Here is an 18516-nt window from a genome sequence, read left to right as displayed (position 1 = left end):
GCGCAGGGAGGGCGGCCCGCGGAGGCTGCCGAGGGTGCGGAGCCGCCCCGGTGTCCGCGGGGGGGCGGCGGCCGCGGGTGTGAGGGCAGCGGCGGCAGGTGCGGGACCTGTGCCCGCCGGAGCGGGGGAGCGCCTCGGGGAGGGGAGGAGAGGGTGGAGGATGCGAGGGAGGCCGGTTGGAGGAAGGCGCTCCATTCCCTGTGCGCCTTTCTCAGTTTTTTGGTTTTGTTTTTTTTTAATCTTGAAAATGCTGCCTCGGAAGTGTCGGCTGGCTCCTGCCGCCGCCAGCCTGATGCTGAGAGAACTGTGCTCTTTCAAACTGTCTTCAGAAGTTGTGGCGCTTCGCAGGCCCCAGAGCTCCTGCAGGTCACGTTCAGCCAAGCTGAGTGAGCAGGGCTTGAGGGAATTAACTCCGGAATTGCTTCCCTCACTGGAAATGCCCATCTGTGAATTACTCTTTTAAGTCGGAGAATAATTCATTGTGCAGTGGTACCGTGGGGGAAAAATGTTTGTGGCGAGATGAAAAATATTCGTGTAAGACATTTAGAACGGCTCAAGGGATGTATTTTAAGTGCATTTTTTATTTGAAGGCAGAGCAGCCTGCAGAGCTGATAACCATCTCATGGACAGGTAGCTGAAGTATTCAGTGAAGTTTCCAGTGGTTTCAAATTCATATGAAGCTGCAAAATTTCCGTTCTGAAGCAGTAAAGAAAACTTTAAGTTGTTTCCAACTGAGGAAGGAAGAGAAGGTGGTATGGCTGCACCTGCTAAATGATCATTCAGTGGCAAGAGAGAGCTATTCTTCTTATTTCACATTTGAGTGAGCAGCAGTGGACAGCTCTAGAGAGCAGCAGGGCTGCTTGTGCTTCTCATGCTGCCCCAGTTTGCTGTTCCCAGTCTGGGCTCTGGACTTTGGGAATGCTGTTTGGATGCAAAGCCTTCTCCAGCTTATTCAAATATATTAAATAGATTAGGGCAACTGGAGATGTACAGCAGCATGGCATGTAGTTATGTTCCTCACAAGAAACTGTAGGAACTGATTACAAGAAGTAATGGTTTCAAGTTGAAAGAGGGGAAGTTTAGGTTAGATATATGAAAGAAATTGTTCCCCATGAGGGCAGTGAAGCCCTGGCACAGATTTCCCAGAGAAGCTGTGGCTGCCCCATCCCTGGAAGTGTCCAAGGCTGGGTTGGACAGGGCTTGGAGCAACCTGGGATGGTGGAAGGTGTCCCTGCCCCTGGCAGGGGGTGGGACTGGATGAGCTGCAAGGTCTCTTTGAGCCCAAGCCATTCCATGATTCTGTTATTGTTGTCTTGTGACACTTAACGACATTTCAGTAAAAATGATGGGCATGTTAAGAACCCAGGGCTGCTTTCCTTGGTGTAGAGATTTCCAGCTCTTCCAGCTGCAGGAAAGCATAATGGTGAATCAGTGAGAGTATTATTGGCACTTTTCAGATGGAGATCTGTGTCACTGATAGATGAGGGAGTGATGTTTAGGAAACAAAAGAACTTTTGGACTTGCAGAGACAGCAGTGAGAACCTTGTGGAGGTACCTGCTGGTTTTTCAGAATGTGGCTCCCAGGATTTGCTGGGACAGCAGTGCCTCCACAGTCCATGGCATAGACCATAAAAATAGTGGCACTTACACTGAAACTTTAGTTATGTTAATTAAAGGGCAAATCATCACTTTGGATGAAGTGTCTTTGCCAGAAGTGCCAGTTAAGTGTGGTGCTGGAGATTCCTGAGTTGGTGCCTGTTTTATGGGAATGCAAAGAACAGCATGGACAGTGGGGAGGAATGTTCAGGCACTTTTGTGCATTGGTAGAACACATCCATTTTTAACTATTGAAAATTTGCGTGAGAATGGAATGGAGGTAAAGCAGCAAGTCTTTTTCTGTAACAAGTGAAATGGCTCTGGAAGTCCATCCTGCAGTGCAGTGATGTCTCCATTCCATTGTTCCACATAAAATCCTTGATGCTTAGGGATAAACAAGTAATATAAACGGTATAAAAGGGATGTGCTGCTTACTGGGTGTCTCTGTTGGAAAAAATTCAGGGAGGCGGTTTAGAGATGACCAGTAATGTATTCCTGCCTTGGCAAACCTGTGTAAAGTACTGTAATATCTTTGTTGTTGAACTTGTTCTCATGGAAAGTCAGACATGATCCTGATACTGAGCCCCTCAAATGACATAATTTCTTTTACCAATATGTTTTTTCTCCACTGAGAATAAGCTGAAAAATATTTATTCTCTGCCTCTGTATAAAGCACACTGTAGTCAGAAGTGGGAGGATGAGTCCTGTGTTGTAAAAAGAAATGACTGAAATCAGCTTTTTCACATAGTAATAAATCAGCAGTGTATTTATCTGAGAAAATTTTCGCTGGGTTTTACTGCATTTGTGAGTCAAATTAAAGTGTACTCGTATCTGAAGATTGGAATGGAATTTCTGCATATTTGCCCTTGTTAGAGACTTGTTATTTTCTGTTGACTTCTCTTGACTAGTTGTTGTTTAATTAATAAACTTGGGGTTTGTGTTGTGTTGGTGATTTCTTGGCCAATTATCTTGGTTACCTGAATAAACCTTCCTGAGGTGTAGCAGTTTATTATTTTTAGTGGCAGTAAGCAAAGCCTTTTTTCTTACTGGACAACAGGTAGTAGATTTTAGTGTTCAGAAAATCATTGTCTGTCCATTTTTTCTCTGCTCTTATTCAGGCAGCCTTCAGTAACTGAAAATGCCTTTGCATTTAAGTGCCATAGTAACAGGATGTCCTATCACATGCATATTTTAAACTTTTAGAGTTAACATGAACTTTATGTTTTTAAATTGGCAAATTTTAAATTTATTTCATCTAATTCATGGAAAACTCATGGGTGAGAGTATTTCAGTATTGAATTGAAAGCATGTTTAAAAAATGGTCACATGCTGCAGCTAGAAAGTAAAACAAAGCCAAGAGCTGTGCAGAATCCCAGCCTGAATCCTGGTCATTAGGAAAACAGGCCGTGGGGACTTTCAAGTTGTTCCTGGTTCTCTAATGAACGTGTTTGTGCTGGAGCAGTGACGTAATGCATGTCCCATTTTCAGCCTCCAAAATAGGATTGATACTCTCATGCCTGGCTTTTCCTTCCTCTGAACTGGAAGCAGCATTCTCTTTCAAAATGCTTTTGGATTCTGGGATTTAAAAAACCCCCACGTACAGAAATTATAAATATGGCTTATAAAGCCAGAAGATAGTAAAACCCAGGAATGCTTACTAGTCTGATTGATTGAGTTGGAAAGGGATGATCTGCAATGCTGGTTTTGAATAGAGTCACTTGCTTTTGTTTGCAGACTTTATTCCTAAGAAGTTATAGGTTTTCTAAGGGAATATTTAAAATTCTGAAGCATAGATTCAGAAATAATGTCAAAATACTTTTTGCTTTAAAGATTTTGTTTTAGAGATGACAGTGTTTCCTTAAATACAAATGCCTTGTATATTCTTATATGAATAAAATACAATTTGTTGCCTAAAACTGAGCCTTTCAGAAAAAGAATTTTTTCTGTGATTCTGAGATAAGACAATGCAGTAAATCTTACTTCTCTTCTTGGTTTCCCAGATGCTGTAATGTCTTGAGTAAGTGTGTAGTATTTTTGTACTCATGAGGTGGAGCAGTAAGTAGTAGTTTAAAATCAACATGACTTGGCAATGTTTTCTGAGAATGAATTTTGAAAATTCAAGTTGCTGGTGTGTGTGCTTCACTTTTGGGATAGAATCTTTTATTGTTCATTTCTTAGGGCTGTTAGTGAATGGTTGAAGTTCACTGTGGTAAATGTTGTTAATAATATCCAGATCTTTAATAGGTTAGGTCATGTTGCTGTTGAGTTTGGATGAAAATACTTGTTACATGTATTTGATGGAGCTGCTGAGTGACTTTTTCAAGGTATTAATGCAGTTGTGGACTAACTTTAAAACTGATTTAACGGGGCCAGCATTATGCCTTTAACAGAGGCCAGAGTGCCCTGGTGACACATCAGGGCTTTCTTTGGGGCTTTTCTGGGAAATCCTGTGCAGGACCTGACTGCGTGGGGCTGGGGATTCCCGGCTGCAGGGAGTCTGAGCTCCTGCAGTGACGAGAGTGAAGACCTCGGTGGTGCTCGCTGGTCCTGCTGGGAGCTGTTTGGGCAGCAGCTGGACAATCAGTTTCATATTTTCTTGTTGAACTTTGTGTACCAACAGTCAAACCCCGAGTTTGCTGTTACAGATACTTCTGTTCTTACAACTTTCATTTTAGAAAGAAAACCAGTGGCTGCACGCAAGACTCTTAGAGCATTGATTTTATTTATTTTTCAGTACAATTAATCTCGTTTTCCATATAGTTGAATTCACTGTTAACCAAATAAGTAATGTGGAAGAGGGAAAAAATACCAAATTGCAGGTATAAAATTTTAATATGAAGTGTATATTTTAAATTAATAGCTTTAAGAATACTTGTTAAAGCGTTTGGTTTACTACAAATTTAATTTCTCACCTAATTCTGTTTTATGCTCAAGTGGTTCCACTGGTAATTGGTAGTTGAAAGAATATGGAGTAGTGCAGTCTGTTAGGAATCTGCCTCAACTGTGTTGTATGGGTGTTTAACTCCAGCAGTTTATTAAGATGTGTTGTCATCTCCTAAGAAATACCATTGAGATGTTAGGATAAAACCCATTGTATAAATGTTGAATAAAATATTTACAATATTTATAAAAACACCATTACTTTTGTTTCAAAAATTCTTTGTTAACTATTAATTCTTAGCAAAGTATTTTTGAATTAGTATATGAAAAAGAAGAAAAGTGTATTTTTACTCCTCAAATGAAACAAAGTAAGAAGATTTTTTTCTGCTTTTCAAATTTTTTGAGTAATTTGTTTAAAAACTGGGCTAAGAAAATTCAGCTTAGAGGAAATTTTCAGCTTGATAGAACTTTCCTTTTACTCTGCAGCCCATCACTTTATTGCTATTTATTTGTCTCAGGTTCTACACATTTAGTGTGGATTGTGATGGTGTTCAGTGTTTGCTTCTGTAAGAAAGTGCTTTAAATCTTTGTTGTCTGTGTAAATCTGGAGTTTTGGGCAAAGTGTGAAGTGCCAGAGCCTGTCCCTCACCGTTGTTTCCTAGACTCCTTTCCAGATTTGTGGTAAAAGTGTTCATGTGGACAGCTGAGCTGTGGCATGGAGGGAGGAGAAAAGGTAGAAAAGGGCAGGGAAGGCAGTAACAACAAACTCGTGCCAGCCACAGCCTGCTGCTCCTCAGGCTCTACCCTGTATCCATTAGAGGTTCTGGCTTTTCTTGACTTTATGGCAGTAATTGTATGAAAATATTCTAACAGAATATAAAAATGAGACGTTTGATACCAAAGGTAAGTTGGGTTTCATACCAGGAAATGACTTGACACCTCTCCTGCTACCCAAATGATTTCATTTATAAAACGATGTTGCATGGGTTTTGTCCCAGTGAACAATGAATAAGATTGCTGGGTTTTCACCCTGATGTTCAGGCCTCAGCTTAAGTACAGCTGTTTGTGCTGCCTCCAATGCTGCAGTCAGTTAGGAAGTTAGTAATAAAGCACTCCAAAAGGAATGCTGTTCTTTGGATGTGTACAAGCTGTTCAGATGGAGCTCCTTGTCCCATAGCTGGGCTTTGCTGGCAAACTTTAAATCCCTCAGATTCGGTTGCTAAACTAAAATGTTTCAGCTCTTTGTTTAAATGCCCACGTAGTGTGGGAATACCAGGACAAAAGGAGTTAATGCTGGAAGAGGTGGATACAGCAGCAATATCTTTTCCAAGGACATTTTCCTTTTCCTCTGGATTTCTTAAGCAGTGTAACATTTGAATGATGCTTGGCAGTGTTGTCATTTTTGCACAGCATTAAAAATTCTTTCAGTGCAAAGATGAGTGGGATTATATGAAATCTATTTGGAATAGATTTTCCTTGAACTTATTTTGAATTAAATGTTAGTACTTATGTAGAATACTTAGTAAAAAAATCAGTTGATCATTGTTATAGTAGGAAAATTAAACAAAGGGAAGAAATAGCAGTACTTGAATAAATTGCTTTAATGAAGAGGGACCAGTTAACTTTCAAAAATGGGTGTTGTTAATTTATTGAAAATTCTGTATGACAATGGGTCTGAAAGTGTTTTGGGCCTAATTTGCAAAAAAGTTGTTTTGTATACATTAACAACGAAAGGAAGTGAGTTGATCTTGACCCTTAGATATGGCATCATTCTGATCAGTTCTCCCTCAAGTTTGAGTTTCCAAATTTGATGCCTACTTGAACTAGAAATTTTTATCAGATACCTTTTGAAATCTCAGGATTTATTAAAAAGGAATGTAAAATGCATTAGTGTAATAAAATACCTCAATGCAGCTCAATTTAAGGAATATTTTCCTGTTTCTAATATAGAAGAGTAGAGACTCTACATGCATTTTTTTAGTTTGAAAACTATGTAAGTCCTTCCATAATGCTTTGATTTAAAATTCTAAAGAGATCTGACTTCTAAAGTTCTTAAAAGTACTCAATCTTGAGCAAACTAACTTACTTTAAAAAACAATCTTACCTGAGCATATCTGTTACATCATAATTTAAACAGTAATGTAGCTATCCATCTTGAGATTATTCAGACACATTTGAGCTGTAATAACAAAACTGCAGCTTGGAGCAGATTTTTTCTAAAGCAAAATGCTCCTTTTCTACAGACAATTTAGGAAGAGAAACTACAACTCTGTGTGTGCTTTCAGTTCAATGTAAATGTGTGCATAGGTACGTATTACAATTGTCTGTTTTTCTTTTTAGGGTTCATGTAATCAAAGGAGTTTCTTTGTTGTGTGTATCTTTTCAGAACACAACAGGAATTCAAAATGAATCAGGTGAGTAGAAATGTAAGACTTTATCAAAATACTTAGAACAGTTAATTATTAATAAGAAAAGTAAATCATCCACTAAAAAATGTTCTTTAAAATCGTAGATCTCATTAAATTTCATAATTATCCATTCTGCACCGTGTATGCTTGTGAGATGTCTGTTATTTCATGGATTTGAGGTTTTTGTGAATTCCCTTTAGCAGTGTGTAAGTTATTACTCCTGGTACCTCTTCTCAGAACACTGCTCCAGAAAATTCTGTTTCCTGCTGAACCTGTACGTAATAATTCAGTTCCTTATAAAAGTGCCTTGAAAATTGAAGTTTTCCATTTTTAAAATCATTTTACAATCACATTCCTTTTCCAAATGTGCAGTAAACAATCTGTCACAAATGGATTGATTGGGAAATGCCACACTTTTCTGGATTCTGGAATCTGAAGCGTTTCTCCTGGAAGCAAGTGGAAAGACTGGGAAAGCACATTTCCTTTGTGGAGCAGCACTTTGCTGTGTGGAATCCTGACTGGAGGGTGTTGTTCTAATCAGCACCAACTGAGCAGCATTTCGTTCTGCATTTGTTTATCCAAGCAGGACTCGTCCATCAGTTTGTCTGTCACACACGGTTGTGTTACTTAGGGATACAGAAGAAGTTCATGTTGCCTCAAATTTTTCTCACAAGTTTCCTCACAAATTTTTCTTTCCTCTCCCTGGCTGATCTTTCCAAGCCCCTTTGGCATGGGAATGTGACCATAGGATATCACACTGCAGGAAAGCCATTTTTACTTTGCTGAAAACATCAGCCATGAACAGAAGCTTTATGAGTCAGAAACAGCCACAGTACACAGTTGTATAAAATGCTTTGTGTACTTCAGTGCCTGTAGCTAATGTAGCTTTTATTATCCTTATTTGATCAGCAGCAGGCCTGAGTAGAGTTAGCATTAGCTGAAGTGTTTTCTGTGAAGTCATAGGGGTATATGTGTAAGTAATTACAGCATGGAATGGGTTGGTGAGATGTTTCCTGTTGTTTTTCTTCCTCTGATTTAAAGTAAAAAGTCTTCAATATATTTGTACATATTAAAAAGGTAAAAAGCAAAATATAATCTCTATCAGAGTGTTGAAACATGTATTGTGAAAAAACATATTTGTATTATATCTATAGACAAATATGAATTATATATATATGTATAAAATAGAAATGACATTTGTATTACGTCTGTTTTGGGGAGCAGGGTTAACTGCTGCTTCAAAATTTCTATTGAGAAATGAAATTTTTTCTCCTGTAAGGTTTATTTTGGTGCACTTAGTGGCATGAAGCCAGCAGCCTGTTGCTCTGTCTGCTTGAGGAATAATCCTGCCTCACTAGTCATTCCAATAAGCTTTGGGTTCTGCTAGAACTCTGAAAACTGTAGGTCCTAATCTGTAATTGTTACTATTGACTGCTTCCTTCCTGTCTGTGTGCCCATGTCCCCTCGTGTCCTGTCTGTTGTTGTGTTCCTACACCCTGATTTGTTTCTAGAATTAAATCAGATTTCTGTGCTGTATCAAAAGTTCTCATCTATCTTATGGGAACTGCTGGTCTCATTCATGCTGTGCTGTGTGTCACCTTACAATCAAAGGGTGACATTGCCTTTCCTCAGGGAGTTCTTACAACAGCTTTGGGTCCTCCTTGGTGTTTCTGGCCTTCACCTTTGCTTTCCAAAGCACATGGAGCCCATATGGCTCCAATTGTTGGCTGACCATTCGTATTAAGTGTGTATTAGCATCAACCATGTGGTGTTTTTTCTTGCAGTGCCCTTGTCATTTCATTCAGTGTTGACAAGTTGTAGTGCCAGGTCTGTATAAGAAATGTTTTTGCCTGATGCCAAACATCTTTCAAGTGGTTCATTCTCATATTTCTTTCATTCTGCTTGTCTCTGCTTTTGGTGTGACTTTGATGACCAAACTGGGCTGGTGTTGATTTGGTTTATATGAAAAGACTGTTAGTTTTGTGGTTTATCCCACAGAAATCTTGAAGTAGTGAAGGATAGCCTTTTCTTAAATTCTTTGATATGGCCTCCTTGTTGTAAGGAGAAGAAGGATTAAAAAATCCCCATCTGTTGTTGGAGTTCATGTTTTTGGGTTTCTTGGAAGATTGCTGTCTCAGGATAGGCAGTCCTCTTTTCAAAGGAGATCTTCCTCTTAATATGTAAATTAGTTCATCAGAATAGCTGAATAATTTATTTTAAAAACCTCGAGCAAACGTGGGGTTTGATTGGCAGCATTATCTCAGACTGCAGTAAGACAGAGCAGGAGGAATTTGGGTTCTTCTGGGAAAACAGCATAGGCAGTTACTTAAAAAGTGCTGAGAAATGCAGGAACAAAGGACATCTGCACTTGTTCTGAAACTTCCTCCTCTCATTCCTTCTGAATTTTTCAATGATTATTTCAAATATTTCCAATATATCTTAAATTTTCAAGCACACAAATTGTGTGAAATGGTGGCAAAGAGGGGTTGCCAGGTGAGGTGCCTGGACAAGGAGAGACCTGTCTGCTGTCCTGTGCTAGCTGGCACAGCCACCCTTCCTCAGCTGCCTCTTCTAACTTCTGTGCCATCTCCTCCCTCCCCGTGGCATCCTTTCCTTTATCTCCTCATTTATCCTAATCCTGTTTCCACCCTAACGTGACACTCACCGGCTGGCTGTCATTCGTTGCACTGTTCAGGATGGTTTCTTTCCTTTTCACTCTAATCACCTTTAAGTATCTTGTTGCAGGTGCCTTTTCTACTCTGCTTAAATACTGTTTGTAACATTATAGACTAATCTGTGGTTGGTTCATGAGTACAATGGTATTGAAAGTGGTGTGAAAAGTTGCTTAATGTGTTAAAAGGTGCTGTCAGAGTGTCTGGGCTCTGGGTTTGATGCAAACAGGAAAAGTTTGCTTCAGTTAAAGCACCACTTCAGCCCTCAAATGATCCTTTGGCATTGTCCTAAAGTCACTTCAAACTGGTTTATTTAAATGCTAGAATGTAATTTTCTGATGAATTTCAGAGTAAGAAGCTTAAAAGTGAAATAAGCTTCAGGTGTTTTTGTATTCAAAATTGCAGGCTTGGAAGGAGTGGAAAATTCTGTGTTAAGACTTCAGATAAATGCAAAAGTTGGCTGTAGGACATGCACAAGTGCACTACCCTTATCAAGGGGTGAATTTTGTAAACAGAAAAATAAATTTAAAGTGATTGTTAAGTCTTGGTAGAAAAGTGATTGAAATGCAGTATTTCTTTTTGGTAGACAGACATTGCTTGGGGACAAATTGTGATCTGGAAGAAGTTTCAAGTAGCTACATCTAAATTGCAAATAAAAAGGGATTGCACTGATTTGACTGAACTAAATTGTTTATTTTGCTGTTTTGAATTTGATTACTTATTACCATTCATTTGAGGTGTGAAGTGTATTGTTGTGTAAAGGCCATATCGAGTTTTCTAGTACTTGTAAATCCATTAATGTGACAAGTGTTGGATGAGTCTGAGTGTTGTGTTCTCTGAATGTCTGCTAATCTCTGATTTATGCAGGTAGATGCACAATAAAATTCTGATTGTGTACTGCTCCATACAAACACACTTCTTAAATGGTAGAGCAGTTCAGGAATTTGCAGTTAAAAGGTGTGACTGTTAAGGAATACCCCAGGAAAATCAAAGATGGATCACAGTGCTGTACACTTCTGTCTGAACCAGTGGAATCTGTTATGATAGGTTAAAATTTATTTGTAGGGTTGAGATTTGAGATTTTTGACTGCTCATCCAAACAACAAACCAAAACCAACACTCTCCAAAGAAACCAAACCCAGCCAAAAAACCATCTTGCTTTTAGCTTGAAACTGGAAGTGGACCATTCTGAGAGCTGTCAGCCACCCTCTTCTATTTCTGTATATAACTTATTAGAAACCACTGGGGGAAAAAGGCTTGTTTCTCCCCTGATGAAATCCTGGGGTAACATATTGGGCAGATTTTTAGGTTTCTTTGACATGCTGGGAAGAGTATGTTTCTTTTTCAGCTGAGACATGGCTTCTTGCATATCAGTTCAAGGCAAACAGATATCTGAAAATCAGGCTGCTTTCATCAGTATTTTTCCTTTTGGGTTGTTAGAAGTGCAAAATAAAGCTTTGCTCTGCTTTGAATAGACTTCAGCTATTCTAACTATTGAATAAGTATTTACCCCTGGTGTCTCCACTCTTGGATGGGAAGGGATTTCTGGCATTCTCTCCCTCCCATGGTTTCCAGTTTGGGGGTCTTTCTCCCCTACAAATAGCTCTCTGTGCAGCTGTTAAGGTTTATGAAGGCAGCACTAGAATAACCTTGCTCTGACTCCAGTTTGATAATTTTCCTCATTGTTGCAATTAAAACTGGCAGAAGACTTTTCTTTGAACTCCACTCAGCAAATTGGGTTTTCAAATATAGTGAATATGATTGCCATAGCAGCACCCTGACAAAGACTGGCTGCTGAGGAGCAAGGGCTGAGAAGTTTTATTTGTTTAGCTTTAGAGAGAAAAAAAATGAAATTTGATAGCATATTGAGATGCATTTGAAATATATATTTCCAGTAACCTTTCAGCATATTTCAGAAGTACTCACTAGAAAGTGCTCTTGAATATTACTGAGTAGTTTATTATTGAGTATGTGAAAATTACTGTTGTATCTCTGCTTCATGTTATAGGTAAAAGCCAGAATAATTTCCAAAAAATTAAAGTTTCTTTGGAAACATTTCTCAGTTTAACCTCTTCCTAAAAATGGGGTTTGAGGTCAAAAATAATATCCTTAATATTAGAGTTGTTCCTGCCATTACCACCAGTGTTTGTTCCTGACCAAAATGATAAGAGTTCCATATCAGAAGGCAGAGGTTATTTTATGGCATGTGGTTCAATAAAGGCTTCAATTTCACCATGCACAGTTCATTTGGAATGTGGACAGATTTTATAGGGAACTTTGCATTCTTGTAACTTTGAAATTCTGGTAATTTCTATCAGAAATAGTGTTTTGTTAATTCTGAGTGGGTAATAGGGAGCAGGTTGTTTTATGACAAGTGTGAGTAGTAATAGTATAGATAATATTATACGAGTAATATTGAACCTTGTTTTTTTATTGAATAATATTGAACCTTTATTTTTTATTACTCGTATAATATTATCTATATTGGAGGCTCCATAAAATGGAACTAATCACTTAGTAAATAATTTATTTACTGGACAGTAAATAATTTATTAGCTTTATATTGCCTATCAAACTTTAATATAAAAACGTCTTAAAACTTCTTGTATTAATTATAAGCTGCTGGCTAAAGTTCTGAGCTGTTACTTGATGTAGGAAATATGAGTAACATTTATGATACTGAAATAATTACTATTAAAATCCTTTTATTCGCTTTAAAAGCTGCTTTTTTTTTTAATCTCTGTTGCAGAGCAGCAAACTTGACATGCACATACTTCAGTCACCAAGAGCTGTAGTGACACGAGAAGGGGGAATGGCTTCATGCTGGCAGAGAGTGAATTTAGATTGGCTGTGAGGATGGTGAGCCACGGGCACAGGGTGCCCAGAGAAGCTGTGGGAGCCCCATCCCTGGAAAATCCAGGTTGGACACTTGGAGCAGCCTGGGATAGTGGAAGGTGTCCCTGCCATGGCAGGGGTGGCACTCAGTGGCCTTCAGAGGTGTCCTTGAGGGACGTCCCCACTCCAGGGAGGAATCTCCAGCACACTGCAGAAGGGGTGTGTCGCTTTAGGACACAAAATAAAACTACATGCACACTGAAACTTCCAAGGTCAAAGAAGGGAAGTTTCATTTCTGACTCCCACATTTATAGACTTTCAAAAGTGACAGTGGATTGGAGGATGACAGTGCCACCTCTCCAATGACACTGGACAAACCAACAGTCCATCAAGTTCCTCCAGAAAAGAACGTAAAACAATTAATATTTACATAAAATGTGTGAGAAAGTTCATTACAAGAATGTAAACATGAGAAGGCTTAGAAGAACTTAGAAGAACAGGGTGACAAGGGTGTGTCAGAAGACCCTGTTCACCCTGGGCCTCGGCTGTTCTAGGATGGAAAAAGTGCTGGACTGTCAGTCAGGTGTGCCTAAGCAGCTTTAGGCAGGTTGTCAGTAGTATCCCTTGTCTGTTCCTTTATCAGGTGTTTTGTCAGCTCTGCCACATCTTCTCCTCACCCTCACCCTTCAAGGGATGTTAAACTTTGGGATTGATGTGTCTGCCTGGTTTTAGCTTTATTCAACACCAAAAGCAGCATGACCCCACCCCTCCACTGATAGCCTTGCAAGTAGAGCCTTGTCTTAGCCTGTTCCAGGCAGAACATGCTGCTGCTGTGGCACAGTGGATGGTGTATCCCCAGTGCAAGTTCTCCTGAGTGCTTAATTACTGCAACATGCTCACTTCAGTCAGCAGAGCAAGTAACTTTTTGGATTTTTTACTGTATGCACTTCTTGGAGCTTTGAGTTTGGTTTTCTCCTGAAGTTCCTTTTTAGTCTTTCTCACAAGGGGCACTTTGTCACATAAGGCAAGATAAGAAAATATTTTAGATTGATTCTGGGGAGCTGATTAGGTTGAGTATACCTGGAACTCATTCTTTAAAAAAATGAAATAAATGATTCCTAATATATGTGAAATTATGCTCAGCACGGTGAGTTTGGAAATTTTACTTCAATTGCAAGTCAGAAAGTTTTGAAGTTTGTGTGGGTTGATCACCTGTTGCGTAGTTGGTTTTGCCTGTTAATGGTGGTTGGCTTTTTGACTTGTAGAACACAACTGACTCCCCTGTTGCTGTGGAGACCTTGGATGATGTTCCTGAGCACGTGCTTAGGGGCCTTCCTGAGGACGTGAGGCTCTTCCCATCTGCAGTTGACAAGACTCGGCTGGGTGAGTGCTGCAGCTGTGAGAAGAGAATGAACATTTTTACAGTGGCTCACATAAATTTGAGTTGCTGTGAAAGCCTGATGCCCTCCTATGCTGGGTAGAGATGTCTGGTGTATTTGTCTGAAATAATTCCTCTTGGGAAGAGTGGACAGCTCCCCAGTCCAAGACAGACACATATAATAATCTTAAAAATATGAATTTTGAGTAGAAGATTTGCTTGGAATAACTTAGATAAGTTTTAACTCTTGTTACATGTCTCCTCAGGCGTCTGGGCAACAAAGTCAATTTTGAAAGGCAAGAAGTTTGGACCATTTGTTGGTGACAAGAAAAAAAGATCTCAAGTTAAGAGTAATGTGTACATGTGGGAGGTAAGAAACAGCTTGTAAATGGAAAAATGTGCCTGTCACCAGGTCAATATTTTGTATTTAGCCTTCAATTTTCCAGATATTTTAGAAATAAACTCAATGTAAGGTAATTGCCATCTGTTACTGCCATTACTAACAGTTATTTATAGACACTTGGATGGAACAACTATTCTGAATTACAAAGATTTATAAACCATTGGCATTGTTTGAAATTGCTGTATTTCTTACATACTGTGTGTGGATCACAGTTGCCCTTAAGAGTTTGTTGCTGATCTTTGCTTTGTTGGCTTGAACCCTGAGTGCAATTGAGTACTGTCAACTGCTTATGAAATTAGGGAAATTAGGAGGATATGGAATCTCTTAAGGAAGCCACATCACTCCTCCTCATTTAGCTCTTTGAAGACCAGCTTTTGGAGTTTTTGTAAGAGTTCTCAAGTGCTTCAGTATTTCTTGTGCTGGGCTTGCCTTGAAGCAAGTGCTGTCTGGGCAGCCAAACAGCTCTGGAAGCTCCACTGGTAGTCAGGAGACCTTGGGTATTATGTAGATTTCAAAATAGAAATGTCATCATCTGGAGCTGAATCCAATTTACAGTCTCTTGAAGGCAGTTCATAACCACTTCCAAAGACTTCTTCAGTCTTTCTGAAGACAAACACAGGACATGGTTTGAGCAAAGGGAATGGTCAAGGAGGGGAGGGGTGGGGGAACTGTGGCATAGAATGTTCTGGAACATGGATATTTAGGCTAAAGATGCTGATAATGGTTGTCCATCCTTCTGTCCCCTTACTTGCAAAAATGGAACTCCCTGAAACACCAAAAACATGCACAGAGCTTAGAGTTAACCTCTATCAGAGGAATTATCTAGGACATTCCCATAAATGCAAATTACCCTTTAGAAAAGCAATACAGTTGTCAAGTATAATGTTTGTTGCATTGAGCTCATGCTATCGCAAGCTCCACTGCTTAAGGTATCTCCAGTTTTGATCTATTACAGGAACATTTGCTGAGATTGAATCAGTCAAGTAAATTATTGACCTTAAAATCGTGTTTCTCAGTGCTGGATGCTGAATGTTCATGGTGGATATTTTTTCAGTTTGTGTTTACAATGCAGGTGATAATGGGAACCCTTGTTAGATTCCAGAGTAATTGTGTGTTGCTTTAATAGTGATTTTAGAGCTAGAAAAGCAGCTAAAATGAGACTGCAACAGTTGGTCTCATATGCTGAAACCAGTCCAGAATCTCAACTGTTAGAAAATATGGTTTTAGAAGGTTGGTGGTGTGTAGGAGCAGTTCAGATATGGACACTCAGCTTGGGGAACAGCCTTTTCCACAAGTGTTCCATTTGCTTCTTCAGTCAAATTAATCTGAATAAAAAACAAGGCTTCTAAAACTGGCATCTCCAGTCAATTTTAATGGTTTTGAACTGTCATACCAGAGGCTCATTGTGAAAAGTACGAGTTGTGTGTGTCAGTATATGCCTCTGTATCTGAGGAGAGAACATATTGTCCTTTTCCACTGGTGAAAAGCCACAGTTGGGAAAGTGAGAACAAGTGTCTGAAAAGGAAGGGAAATGCTGGTTGGAATGACTGGCACAGCTGTGCTGAGTGGGTTTATTGTAGGTACAGGAATCACAGTGTTATGGAGAGGAGTTGGAGCTATTTTCCTTCTCACAGTGCACAAGTCCATTAAACAATGTTCTGTAATGAGACTGTAATATTCTGTAAATTAGAAAAGCAAAAAAGTATTTTGGTTTGTGTAACACCCATAATAAAGTAATATAAAAACACAGTAGGGTTATATATATATATACACACATATATACAGATATATATATATACACACATATATACACATATATATACAACCCTTCTGTGTTTTTATATTACTTTATTATACTCTATCTATATACTACTATATATATATACTGTATATATACTACTATATATAACATTCTTTGGCTCTTCTCTTCCATTTTAAACAAAAGAATTGCTTTTGCAGTCTCACCTGGGATGCTGTTTATGCTTTCATATTGCAAGGGGCTGGGTGTGCTGGTGAACATTCTTTCAAAAGTCAGCTGATGACATCCATGCTGGAATAGTTTAATTAAGGGAGATGTTTTCTGTTTACTTGGAAAGAAACTAAGATGGTTGTGTATTTATTAAAACTTCACTTTTATTGATAAAATTCTATTTCATTTAATCAACAGTATAATCAGCACCAAAAAAATTGAATTTATTTATTAGGGGTTTTTCTAAGCTGTTGTAGAAGTGTACATAAGGTCAAAATTGGAAAACAGTTTGAAAAGCCTTGGAATTACTTGTCAAGTATCAGAAAATAAAAAAAGCTACAACACTGTAGATTTTTGCACTTTCAGAAAAACAGAAAAGGAAAAATACCCACTAATAGGCATCTAACTTGGATTATAAGAAGAGTGGGAGATACAGAACATCTTGAAAGAGAAGCAGAGTCTCCTGTCATCAGAAAATAGTGAAGGTGTCAGTCCCCTTCTTGCTTTCCTGCAAGTTGTCTGGAAATGTAAACCAGGAGTAGGTGTCAGCCTTTTCCCCAAGACCAGAAACCAAAGAATTTACACAGCCCCTTGGAACATGCAGAAATTTATTGACATGGTCAGGTTCTTAAGGTGATCACAAGATTTCTGAAAGTTAAAATGTTCTTTTATACCCCAAAAAAAAGATGAAATATAAAGTATGCTTTCCCATATCTTTCCAAATAAAGCAAATGCTTCAAGCTTCTGTATAGTTACTTTTTCCAACTTATCAGATGGTAAAAATAAAGCTCTGTGACCTTCATATCTTACAGTCAGTCAAATTACTAAATGCAAAATCTAGAGTATCATTTCAGGCTTGCCAGACTGAAAAGAAAGTGTAAAATGTTTTAAGGATTTTGTCTTTTCAGCCCAAAGCCTTTAGAGATGGGATTGCAGGCCACGAGTGGGTTTTTTTCCAATTTTGGCACTTTCTCTAGAAGATTGAGAAGAGCAGCAGCACTTTGCCCGTGCAGCCCTGGGTCAGCCGTGCCCTTTGTGTTGTCTCTGGCCTTGGCTGGTGCTGAGTGCTTTGTGGAGCTGTGAAATGCAGCGTTGCAGGGTGGCAGAAATGCTGCAAGCTTCAAAACATCTTCTGCAGAAGCTGCTCAGAGTAAGGCCCTGAGAGCAGCCATGTCAAGTCCATGCACACACACACACCACAGACAGCTCAGCACAGCAAGGACAGGAGGGGTCTTTATGATGTATTCCAGCAGAGCTTTATTCCAAAGGGATAATGCTGAAGGGATCAGGGACAGGGACAAAACCATGGGCTCTGCACAGACCTAAGTGTGGGGTCAGTGAGCAATGACCTGAGGGCACAGGGGTGGGAGGAGGGCAGGGCAAAGGGCAGCAACCTGCAGGGGCAATGAGGGCTGAGTAATTGGGGTGGGCGGTGTTAATTGGCCATCGGGGGAGGCAGTCTGATGTGGATTGGCAGTAGGGCTGCAGAGCCCCATGGGCTGAGCCCTCTCCAGCAGCTGAGGTGGGGAAAACTGTGATTGTTCTTCCAAGGCAAGGCCCTGGGGATTTCCCTGGGGGGAAGGATTCAGGGATTCACTGTCAGTGCTGTGGTGTGAGCAGGTGTCCCTGTGTGTGCCTGTCCCACAGGTGTATTACCCCAACCTGGGCTGGATGTGTGTGGATGCCACGGACCCAGAGAAGGGCAACTGGCTGCGCTACATCAACTGGGCCCGCTCGGGGAAGGAGCAGAACCTCTTCCCTCTGGAGATCAACAGGACCATTTACTACAAGAGTTTAAAGGTATCACTGTCTGAACGGCTGCTGCTTTGTTGTCTTTTACTTTTAATACTTTTTAAAAACTTTTTTCTTACTATTTATGTTAAACAGAGTTTGGAACATTTTATGAAGCATATTTAAAACACTGCAAATGCTACACATCCTTGGTGTAAATCCTTATCTGCCAATACAGTTGACATTAGATTTACTGTTAAACTACTGGGTGTTTCAACACTAAGTCTGTCTTACTGGGTAATGATTTGCTGTCACAACAAATTTGATACAAAGTAGAGTGATAAACTACAGAGTATATAAAATAAATGTTTTTCTGGTTTTGTAGATACCAAGACTCCTTCTGCTGAGGATGTTTTTGCAGTAATCAGTTATTTTTATGGTCTGTACATTGTTTGACAAAGTTTGGCTGTCAAGACACTTCTGTGGGTAGCTCCATGAAACTATTTCTCATGGTTTTATACCATTTTGGTTTTGTTCAGGAAGTGAGGGAAAGGCAGGGAAAAGGGTGTAATTCCTGGAGCATTTTATCTCCCAAATCAAGGAAAAAAAAAAGGTTTAAGTATGGTGGAGCATGTTAGGTTAAG

The 18516-nt window shown here is 39.4% G+C and overlaps 1 protein-coding gene across 3 annotated transcripts in view; it reads left to right on the top strand.

The window, feature by feature from the left end:
• The window catches only part of PRDM2 (PR/SET domain 2), a 65871-nt gene that overhangs the window by 785 nt on the left and 46570 nt on the right, over positions 1-18516 (top strand). For all 3 annotated transcript variants that reach the window (XM_039727549.1, XM_039727548.1, XM_039727547.1), the window contains exons 2-5: positions 6817-6890; positions 13657-13774; positions 14036-14139; positions 17789-17941. In XM_039727549.1, the coding sequence (XP_039583483.1) occupies positions 6882-6890; positions 13657-13774; positions 14036-14139; positions 17789-17941 (384 nt within the window). In that variant the 5' untranslated portion in view covers positions 6817-6881. The remainder of the gene's footprint in view (positions 1-6816; positions 6891-13656; positions 13775-14035; positions 14140-17788; positions 17942-18516) is intronic.

This window comes from Passer montanus, unplaced genomic scaffold (assembly GCF_014805655.1).
Source record: "Passer montanus isolate IOZ18808 unplaced genomic scaffold, ASM1480565v1 scaffold62, whole genome shotgun sequence".
Lineage (NCBI taxonomy): Eukaryota > Metazoa > Chordata > Aves > Passeriformes > Passeridae > Passer > Passer montanus.
Note: the sequence above shows the minus strand (reverse complement) of the source record. Positions and strands in the feature narration are given on the sequence as shown.